Source organism: Asterias rubens, chromosome 5 (assembly GCF_902459465.1).
Source record: "Asterias rubens chromosome 5, eAstRub1.3, whole genome shotgun sequence".
Classification (NCBI taxonomy): Eukaryota; Metazoa; Echinodermata; class Asteroidea; order Forcipulatida; family Asteriidae; genus Asterias; species Asterias rubens.
Genome location: NC_047066.1, coordinates 14,357,808 through 14,369,572, shown reverse-complemented (window position 1 = coordinate 14,369,572; position 11,765 = coordinate 14,357,808). Strand labels below are relative to the sequence as shown.

At 38.5% G+C, this 11,765-nt stretch overlaps 1 protein-coding gene across 1 annotated transcript; it reads left to right on the top strand.

Moving 5' to 3' along the window:
* The first annotated feature begins 501 nt into the window (after positions 1 to 501).
* Positions 502 to 4,397, top strand: LOC117290538 (malectin-B-like). The gene is made up of 3 exons (XM_033771970.1): positions 502 to 520; positions 910 to 967; positions 3,461 to 4,397. The coding sequence occupies exons 1-3, from the start codon at positions 506 to 508 to the stop codon at positions 3,685 to 3,687; spliced, it is 300 nt and encodes a 99-aa protein (XP_033627861.1). The 5' UTR covers positions 502 to 505; the 3' UTR covers positions 3,688 to 4,397.
* Positions 4,398 to 11,765: the final 7,368 nt, after the last annotated feature.

Below are 11,765 nucleotides of genomic sequence, written 5' to 3'. Positions count from 1 at the left end.
TGACTTCTGTCTGGTGTTTTATCCACACCCCTCCTACACTGTTGGTTGTACACGTATGTGCTTGGTCTGTGCTGTATTGATGCATACATGGTACAGTCCATAGTACAACGTAGTAGTTATTATTGCTCATCACTCCCTGAAAAAAAAAAATCCCCTTTCTATTTATTGTTCCAATGATGTCACCGTAAAGTGGGGCTATACCATAAAAATAGAGCTATTATACAATGGGCTAAACATTGTACCGGTACATGTATAAAAAAAAATTACACCTAAAGTGGATGGGTCCCTTAATTGTAGGTACGTTTCAATTGAGCATGATATAAGTGACAGATTTCAAGCTGATTTATTGGCCAAGTAAATAACAAAATAATATGTTGCTCATCCCTGCCCTCTCTGATAGGACACCGCCCTAATGGGAGACTTTCAGGACGCTTGGTGGCAGCAGACTTACCAGGAAAAATCCATTGTTCTCGGTAATGTGCGCAAGCTCAGAACTACGTATACAATGGAAATTTACTTGGTAAGTCTGCTGCCACCTAGCGCCTCAAAGTGTCCCATTGTAAAACATAACAATAAATAATCAATGAAATCAACAACAAAAATATCGGAGTCCCTTACTCTCCTACAAATTCTGTATTAGGTGTATCCTTCAATTTAATTGAGAAACTTCATCATCTTTCTTGCATGCGGGACTACTTTTTCTACAAAGCAATTTTGAGAAGTATCAGGCCTTCTGTGTTTGTTGAGCGACTAAAACTGTAGAGTGATTTTAAAATGAGTGTCTTTCTGTGTGTAGGGCACTTCACTGTATTTTCTTGGTTTTAAAAGTGTTTTAGTTTGTAGGGTGACTTTGGTTAAAGCTTCATATTTTCTGCATGGTTTTAAAACAGTCGTCTCTTTTGTTTGCAGGGCGACTATGATAATCCTAAAATCAACGCCATCGTTATCTACAAAGGAACTTTGGACGGTAAGTTGAATTAAACTCAAACATGCACTTGATTTTTTTCTGGTGACTTATTCCGAAATCAATCCAGATTAAAATGAGTAAAGGTCCATTCAGCCATTTTTGTAAAGAATCATGTTTTTTTATTTTTTATTACGCAATTTGCCAGACACACAAGGCCTGAGGCCACTTCAAGGTGTGGGCTACAATCATTTTTTTTAAGGGGCTGTTGTAGATCTCTGTACTCCTACGGCTGAAACAGGTTTACTCCCTTTACAGTGCATAGTGATGTAGGCTTGGGTATCATCCATCAGAAGCCTGGCTGGTAGAGCCGGAAGCACTACATGTACGTACATGTATCTCCCCAATTGCTTGTAGCTAGTGTCACTACTCTCGAACCCACACTCTGCTGATCAAACACCAGAGCTTGAGTCTGGTGCTCTTAATAACTGCTAGGCCATGACACTGCTGATGTTTTTTAATTGTTTATGAGTTGTTGGGGGTGTTTGTTTGTTTGTTTGTTTGTTTTGTGCTGCGTTTTTTTTTTTGGGGGGGGGGGCTGTCATTGTAGCAGTCTGGCTGAGAGGTCTAGTTCACCTGGTGTTGTCAGCAGCAGAGTGTGGGTTCGATTCCCACTCATGACACTTGTGTCCTCGAGCAAGGCACTTAACCATAATTGCTTTGTAAGTAGTTTGAACAGTTTGTGCATTTCTACTCTACCAGCCAGGCTCCTAGTGGATGATACCCATTCCTAAATCCTCGAACTTTGATGAGGTAACCCTGTTTTTTTTTGTTAGCCCTGGGAGTACATGTAGGTTGCAACATACCCCTGTGGGCGGTTGATTTTGGGACCATAACACAAATCAGTTTTATGTTAGTGTAGCCCTCGCCTTGAAGTGTCCATCGGGTTATATTGTTAGGCGATCTCTCAAAATTTGTTTTTCATTTAAAGGAACACGTTGCCTTGGATCGGTCGAGTTGGTCTTTGAAAAGCATTTGTAAACTTTTGTCATAAAATGCATATGATTAGAAAGATGTTTTAAAAGTAGAATATCATGATCCACACAAGTATCACTCGAAATTGCGTGGTTTTCCTTTTACCTCGTCGACAAACACGGTTGGACATTTATGTGGATCATTGTATTCTACTTGTAAAACATCTTTCTAACCATATGCATTTTATAACAAATGGTTACAAACGCTTTTCAAAGACCAACTCGACCGATCCAAGGCAACGTGTTCCTTTAAAAAGAAGCCTTAAAGGCACTAAATACTGATGGTAATTGCTCAAAAAAGTTGTTAGCATAAAATTTACTTGTTAGCAATCAATGGATTATTCCCATTCGTAAATGCGTTTTGGGTTAAAAGGCGTAATAAAGTAAGAAACTCTGTAAAACATCCGTTTCCGACGTGCTTGAGCTCTGTACATCCGTGTGTTGCATTGTTATGACTGAGACGACAGTTTCCGGATCCAGTCGTGCGCGTATAGTCTTGACGCTCTCGCAAGACGTTCTCGTTTTCCTTTCACACACAGCGCGGCCAACTCGCCGACAGCGCCCGCATCGCCCGTAACAAGAAACGTCTTGCACCAAGACTATACGCGTAGTATCCGAAAACAATCGGCTATAAACAGAGCTCAAGCTGGTCATTATCAACCATGTAAACACCCCCACGTGACGCGCTCTCCACCAATAGGAATAGAGAAACTGTCTGAGGTATTTATGAATACATTAGCAACCTGAATAAGACTCCAACTCAAAGTGCACACACTACTCAGTGAACCCTCCCTCCTGCATTAAAGGAATTGAAGCATCAGTGACATGGATGGGCGGTCATACATGTACTCACTGGGGCTTCCTGTGTAATTGCTGCGATTCTCTAATTTCACCGCTTCACATTAAGTATACGTGTCTCACATACAAACATGACGTTGCTAATTGCAGCGCGTTGAAGAACATCGATCTTTCAGTTCTGCATGAAGGCTGTGGGGCCAACCTTAAACTGTTTTGATGCAAAGATGCAATGATAAAAGATGCAAAGATACATGTACATGTACATTGGTTTTGATTCTGTGAAAAAGCATTTACAATATGCTCATTGTTGTCTTTATGCAAGATCTACTGAAATAAAACACAAATTTGCAACGGACTCTTCACATCTGTCAGGCATTTTTCTCTTGAATCCTTCAAAGTCATGTTTTTAAAACTAATTTGCTTATTATATGTTTTGTTCATTCATAGATGCTCTTGTACAGCACCATAAATACTATTGTTATAATATTATTTCATCTTATCACAGCATGCAAAAGAAGGGTAAAATTGTCCTTTGTGCCAGTAGCTCCCTCGGGGTCGGGCTACGTCCCAAAGCCTAAGATCTCAAGGGTTTTTCTCAGGCTCTTCGCTGTTCTCAAAAGCGCTGCCTTCTGTAACATATCTATTCTATTCTAACATTTGTCCCTAGCTGTTTCTGTTATTATTATTATTTTAAAAACCACTTTCCTCCTATATGGAATTTCAGATGTTCCCAAGTTACCGCCCCTGCCGGGTGCCGACCTTGACGAGGACGAAGTGGAAGATCCTGACGATGAGGAATCGGACCTGTCCAGTCAGAAACCCAAACGCCACATCACGTCAGGTCCCAAGACGCCAGACCCTTATGCAGCTGACGAGAGCAGTTTCCTATACCCAATTCTCATAGCACTGGCCATTTTTATTCCAACATTATTTTGCCTATGCAAACTTTAACGCTGATTGTAATAGGTTAAAAATAAATTTCCCTGTTTTGTTTTTCTCTTTCTTCTTTTTTTTTAAGAAAAAGAAAAGGTCAATGTGTGTATTTTTTTTGTTGTCTTAATGATTGCTTTAAACCAGGATGTATAATATTTTATGCTTTAGAAGCTAAAGACAAAAGTTTGTTGTAAAGGTGCTTTGTCTGTATGAGTCGGTAATCAAACTCTCACCTTTGACCTTTGACCCCTTAGTTGCTTAAAGGAGAGGGCGTACACCTACTACCTGGTCAAGTTTGAGTGTGCACCATACGTGTAGGTTGACTATTTTGGCGCAAAACCAGGCTGGTCGACCATTGGTTGACTACTGTAGTCGACCATTTCAGACCAGGCTCAGGAAAATGGTTTCTTCCTTGGTCTCGATAGCCTGTTTAACATGTGCAAAGGGCAGAAGGGAACCAGTGACGTTACAGCGAAAATGCGGAAGATGGAGTGTTCTTGATGGGTAGATTGGTTGACTAAACTGTCAAATGAGTCGTTCAAGTGAGTCGTTCAAGTGAGTGCGTCACTGCACATGTACATGTATGTTGCCGGTCAGTACTCAAACACAGGTCCACTAATTGTTGGCTCTCGAACTTGCTCTTAGTTGAAATTTTTGCACCAGGCCATCCTTTAAAGGAACACGTTGCCTTGGATCGGACGAGTTGGTCTATAAAAAGCGTTTGTAACTGTTTGTTATGAAATGCATATGGTTGGAAAGATGTTTTAAAAGTAGAATACAATAATCCACACAAATTTGCCTCGAAATTGCGTGGTTTTCCTTTTACTTTGCGAACTAACACGGTTTGACCCCAATAAATGGCCGACCGTGTTAGTCGACGAGGTATTAAAAGGAAAATACCGACGAGGTATTAAAAGCATGCTTGTGTGGATTATAGTATTCTACTTTTACAACATCTTTCCAACCTTGCATTTTATAACATACTGTTACAAACGCTTTTTATAGACCAACTCGTCCGATCCAAGCCAACGTGTTCCTTTAAAGAGCTGGACTTTGGGTGGATACAACGGTGCTGGACTGAGTTGTGCAGAGCTCAAGTTACAGAGTGTGTAAAAAAAACCTTCTGAAATCAATGAACTTTCTTCAGCACGACACTGTGATGGTTTATTAACTGAAACAAACAAATTTTTTTGAGATCCTTTTTGGGGGTTAATAAAACAATCACCTTGATCTTTTTATGAGTTATATGAAGCATTTCCACAAACTGCAACATTTCCCTTTTAATAGGTCAAAACGACATTTTGGTAGTTTTTGACTGTGTTGTGATGATAGGGTGTTGTGTTAATGCCACTTATTTCTAGTTATTCTAAAAGAAAAACTACCAGGAAAAAAAGCATCAGTGCAACATGGTTGTCTAATGACATGAAACTTTATTGCAGGCCTGGAATTTCATCTTTGAGAGGGCAAGGCCTTTTTCATTTTGCAAAGGGGACTTCCATTGGAAAATCTTTATGTCTATGAGAAACTTTTGAAGGGGCGCCAAGGCTAAGACCTCGGGGCAACGGAGGGCATGGCCTCCATGGCTTTCGTGTAATGCCAGGACTGTTATTGCAATCAAAGTCTTTTTCTACACTCAGGCACGGCTGCCAATGCCAACTCTTCCTGATTTTGCAGAAAGTTCCTGCAGATAAACCAATCTGTCCATGTTCTGATCAACGAATTAGGAAATCTCTGTGATCGTGGAAACTGTTTCCCTGTGAAGTTGAATGTTACTCTAAATATCTCTCTGCAGTGATGAGACATAGTTCAGACTTTTACATGAATTCAGACTTTTTCAAGTCTACCTGGTAATCAAAAATCTTGTGTTTTTCTCAAAATTTAATAAGTCATGCTATATGATCTACTTCTTCAGCACTGAGGATACTGTTCCTAAGAACTCATTAGGAATCTATAATAACTCCAGGGGTTATGAAAAGGTTGAAATGACATCATTTCAATGTACCTCCTTCCGTACGGATCCCAGTTTCAAACTTTTTTGTCAGCAGTGACTATCACCCCTGTCTCTGATTGTTGTACAAAATCCGATGAAAAAAAAGGATGAAACTGTTGGCAGCTCTACAGTGGTTACTGGTTAAGTTGGCAGCGTTGAAATGCATACATGTACCAAAGCAGAAATTTAATTTGAAAATAAATTTGATAGTACTAATTAAATGTAATAGGATTATTGGTAGTTTATGTCTGTTTAAAATGCTATGATCTAACTGATTTTTTGTTGTTGTTGTTTTGGGGGTTTTTTTTTGGGGGGGGGCATTGTATGGCTCTTATGCAGTGACTTCATTTCGCTGCCATCAATGTAGTCTTGGTTTCAAAGCACTCCATTTATGTAGTCATAAAAACTTAATCGCTATATAAACCGCTATCGAACCACTCGCCATGAGAGGGCGCTATCATTCCAGTAACTGCTATCACACCACTTCACAAGTTTCGTGGCCACTTGGCCCAGTTTCATGGCTCTGGTTACCAACGAATTCTGCTCTTACGATCACCATTCTTTGCTTGCACGGCAAGCGCTGAGTTTCTGTGCTAGCTGTGTAAGCGTATAATGCCTAGTAACGTGAGGTACACACAAGCTGAAATTCCCAGCTAACACGTGTAATGTGCTTGATGTAAGCACTGAATTCCGTGCATCCACACGCGCTGATTCTTTGCTTACGGTAAGCAGAGCCATGAAATTTGGCCCTTGAGTGTCTTGGAACTGAGACTACCATCACTGAGGAAGAAATGGAAAACGCACATTTTGTAAGCCCTGGAACAAATTTGTGTATTTTGTTTCTGAAAGCCTACCAGTTATAACCATTGTAAAGCCCGGTTCATACTTCCTGCGAAACACTAAAGCCCGGCTTACACAACGTATACTTCCTGCGAATGCGAATGCGATACAAATGTTGGCGTCACAAATTCGCAAAGAAATTCAACTCTCTTGCGAATATCGCAGCGAAAGAGGGGTTGTGACGTCAAATTCGCATCAAATTGGCATCGCGTTCGCGTTCGCAGGAAGTATGAACCGGGCTTAACTGGTCATCAGGTCATATTGTACTGTGAGGTAATAATGTGTTTTTTATGAGCTTATTTTTTAAGTATTTCTTTTTTAGCTTATGGTTGGGTCTGTTCACTAATACTTTGTACACTGAAGCAAAAGCTAAAGTAGTTTCTTTATTTGAAACTGTTGTGGGTGTTTTTTGTTTGTGTTTGGGGGGGGGATCAAGGTGTTTTGAGGATCAAGTTTTAAATGCTTGAGGTTGGGTGGGATTCATTAATGTTTGTTTGATTGTGTTCAACTGACCAATTTTTCAAAGCAGATGTTTTATTTATGGAGCATTCCTCAAAAGTCTCTTGAAAATATTCTCACGGGGACAATTAGAAGAAAAAAACATAATTCCTTTTCAAACAGGGTTACAAATGTACACAACTATTTTAAAAACATTTCGAATAAGAGATTATCTTTTTTTGTACTGATGTTATTCCTCAAAAGGTTGTATCTCTGGAAAAAAAAATCTCAGTCACTAGGCACTAGAGAAACAAATATTTCCTTTCAAACAGGGTTACACATGTACACAAATATTATAAACTTTAAAATAAGAGAGGATCTTTTGTACTTTAGTAGTGTTTCATCAATGTTATTCCTCAAAAGATTGTATCTCTGGAGAAAAAAACTTGGTCACTGGGCATTAGAGAAAACATATAAAATTGGTTGTTCGGGCCAACAGCCCGGAACACCTAATTAGTCGTCAATATTTCATAAGTTCATATTTTCTCAACCACACAAGCTATTTTGACAATCTATACCATCATATAGAAGGGCTTTACCTACTTTACAAAAACGGATATGTTGGTGACCTTCTCGTGACCTTTTGACCTGTCTTAACCTGAAGTGACTGTAAAATGCTTTGAAAAGGTGTTATTCAATGGATTTTAAGTTGAAATTAACATCTTTTGATGCTAAACAATCACATTATACAACTCTGGCAAAAGTCTGGTTTAAAAAAATAATACCGATTATGTCACCAAATGTAAGAGCGGCCTCTAGCGGCAGATTAAAAACATCTCAAAATACACTTGTACTACATAGAGATATGTCTGTGGCAGAGTTTATGATAATTGTTTCACAGTTGGTACATAATCTCCCTCATAATAGCAACTTATATGTGGAGTCTTAGCTTGATGACGTCATCATGTGTCACGTGGTATTGCTTTAAAGGTGCACTTTTCAAAACTTTGTGTATGCCAAACCAAAAGTTCGACTGAGGTGAGACGGTGTGTATTGTTAGTCAAGGACAATTTAACTTCTTGGACTCGAAATTACGTCATGATGACGTCATCATGTTGTTTCAACAATTTTTGCAATTTTGATCATTTGTTAAACATCTTGAGACGAAGCAAGTTGCAACATTTGTTTTTTACACCAGACTTTTACTCCCGGAAACCGAACACCTAGAGTTTGTTTACAAACTCTCAATGTCTAGTTCCATTCAAAAACAGTTACACATGTACATGCCGTGGTAGTAGAATATAGAAAGGCAGTTCTCTAAAGAACAAACTCTACCTGGCAAGTAGATACACACATGGTGTTACCGCAAACCAAACATATGGTGTACATTTACATGTACACAAGTACTTTAAATCTGAGAGAATCTTGTGTACCGTAGTAGTGTTTCAACTGTGATAGTGGCAGCATAGTCTGACGTGCTCTAATGTTACAGACATTTCAAGCACCCTTCTACCTTTGCACTTAATTACGAGAGGTATTGCCGTCTTGATTTGTTTTAATTGGCTGTAGCATTCTTGAAAGGTCTGCAACAGAGTACTTGAGCTTTAGCAATGTATACTGTGTTTGCATAAGGTCAGCGAATGAAACGGTTGTGGCAGTGCACATTTGCGGAAGCCGATTTCAAAAATGGATAAGATTTATCTTAAAGGGTTTTGATACCTTTTGTAGATCAAGTCTCCTTTTGTAGATCAAGTCTTTGGCCATGACATGAATCCCTACTCACTGTGAATGAAGACGTATGTGATATAATTTACCTGCAGAAGTTTCATCAGCCTCACTAGTGGTCAATTGGTTGGTTTTTTTTATGATAATCACAGAGCAATGTTTTTAGGAAAGTCAGGTAAATCTGTTGTACATGCTCGCATAATTTGACGTCTCACTAAGACATGTAAAATTGTTTTATTCATTTCTACAAAAAAAAAACATGGCACCCCAGCAAGTAATATTTTAAGGGAAGGTTTTTACCACCATTTATCCCCCCTCCCCCCCCCAAAAAAAAAAAATCATCCATAAATAAATAATTAAAACATTTAATACAAAAATTCTCCCTCTCCAAACTCCAAACATTTCATCCCTATTTTCCAACAATGTAAGCTGTATATTAACATTATTTATTTCTTCGAACAGTACGTACTCGGTTGTTACTTCTCTGATTATGGAGTTTAAGGACGTATTAGGACAGCATTGAAGTTTTCTGGGAATGATATTTACCGATGTTCAAAACATCATTATGAGTTTGTAAATATCAAAATAATATGGTAATATGTGCAGCTGTTTTGTGTAACTATGCGATAACTGTTTAGAAAAAAAAACGTAAAGTTGCGGGTACAACCGTGTAGCCCTATAAAATGGTGAATAATAATCGATTTAAATAGTCAATTTTTAAGGGCGTCTCAAGCGCTTCTGACATTATTACCCCTGGTCACTGGGCCTTAAATCATTCCTTAAACCATCTCAGCTCCCTGGAAAGTATACATCCGGTGCTGCGAGTTACCGCGCTCCCAGCTAATCATTCACATAATCCATCTCTGCCCTCATATGTACCCATTTTACCCCTGGGTGGAGAGAAGCAATTATAGTTAAGTGTCTTGCCCAAGGACACAAGTGTCACGACCGGGATTCGAACCCACATCTCGATGAACCACCAGAACTTGGGTCCGATGCTCTTATAATAATAATAACCGTATTTATAGAGCGCCTTTTCCAAAGGATACAAAGCGCTAGGGATAATGCAACCAAAAACCCAAGAGAGAAAAATGAATAGTAAGCAAAAATACAAAAAGTGACACGCTCGGCCCACGACACCCCCTTAAAGTGGAAGTTGTGGTTCTGAGAAGAATTGGTTTGGTTCTTCATAGATCACACTGGTTCTTCTCAGAACCAACAAAGTTCAGAGCCAGCACTTCTCCTCAAACGGGTATTTGTCTACATGGTTGTACCCATAAGTTTACAACAACGCAGTTTGTCTTCTTATCCACACCATGCAAAGCTTCAAATGCATCTACACTCTACTTAAAAAAGGAACTTAAGCTACCAACTTATGAAAGATTCTTTTGTAATTTTTGTAAGTTACTGCACCAGAGTGTAAAGGCCACAGTGTAAAGGCAAGAATCATTTCACATTGAAGTAATGTGGTTATGGAAAAACATATTCTGTTTTATCCCACAAAATTTGAATCTGAGAAGGGTTACTGACAGTAACGTCTTTCAGATCGTGTATTCCAAATACGGATTATTCTTCCTGACAGACATAATTGCTCCTGTTTGAGGACGTAAAACATGTTTGATAATGGCACTTGAAGAGTACAGTAAATAGATCAAACAATATATGTACAAACTTGGCACTGGAAACTTGTTAACGTAGCAAAGATCTTGCATATTATTTGGGTCTTGGATCCAGGTGTTTTATTTATTAAATAAGGGAAGTATTATTTCTACCCAGAAGTAAACTGGGACTAAAGTGTATACTAACACTAGTACTAATACTTTTTATTGCACTGTAATATGGTAACTTAATGGAGTTACCTCCTCTTTGTTGTTCTCAGTGAACATTTGATCGATATAGAACTTTGATGCACTTACCAGTCGCCTTAAGGTTTAGCAGTGAAGAAATAGAACCCGGAGAACGCTGATCTACGACATTGTGCTACAATTTCGATTTGTGACCACTTTTATTGCGTGTATGCCATTGTTTTTGCCATACAGTAGCGTTTTGAACATTGACCAGTGAAAACTGGAGAAACGGTCTATCTGTGCACTCACGTGGTGATCAATTTTGCCATACACGCCTGTAGCGTTGTGCGATAAACCGCGTCTACAGACGACACACGGAGAAGTCGAGCTCAGCGTTTTCCAGGTTCTATTTTTATGCTTAGCACTAAACTACTGTGCTAGCTGTGTAAGCACAATGCTTAGTAACATTATGCATGCACAAAAGAACAAAAATCCTTTCTTGTGTGTGTGCGAGTGGGTATGTGTGTGTTTGGTTTTCAGATTTTTAGCTTACAGTTTAAGCATGAGCCAGGCATGGAATAAGCAGAAAATATTGCTTGACAAGATTCTGCTCAGCAGAATTAAGGAGGATACCAGTTACAAATTTGTGAATGTGACATGGTAGTTTTAATGGTAACCAAACATAGTTTTGCCATTTTTTGTTTTTGCTCTATGAAATTTGACCCTAAACCCAATTTCATAAAAGTCTCCTGTAGGCACAAAAATTTGCTAAGCATAGAAAAATCTTGCTCAGCATTGAAACGGTTTGTTCTCCTTGAACATTATGCCAAATTGGACTAATTTGAACCAACATAATTAATCTGTGAATTTATATTTCTTCAAGAGGCAAGATTGACTACATGAAAAGAAGTTATTGTGATTTATATAAATGAATTTGAGCCCAACCATTTTGGCGTTACTTATTTTAACTAATATAATGTGGTTTTGTAATTGTGAACTTAATCTTTATTAATTTGCTGTTTTTTTTATTAATTGATTTTTATAATAGACTGGACAAACTATGTTTCAAGGAACATTACAGAATTGGTTTTTGATAACAAAACAGTTGCTGGCTGTGTGGGCACTTTATGTAATCCACTGTATACATTAAACAGACAAACCTGTAGAAGTTTGAGATTGATCAGCCTTCTGGGTCACGAGAAAATAGTGAAAAACTTATTACACATTTTATATACATCGATAAACTCCAAACGGGAAATAAGTTTGATTTTTTTTTCATCAAATATGACATTTCAGACAGGAATATTTCAAGGGAT

Bases quoted from the DNA above. Each gene is read 5' to 3' on its own strand.
- LOC117290538 (XM_033771970.1), top strand. The intron at 968-3,460 runs GTAAGTTGAATT...ATGGAATTTCAG, and splicing joins CTACAAAGGAACTTTGGACG to ATGTTCCCAAGTTACCGCCC.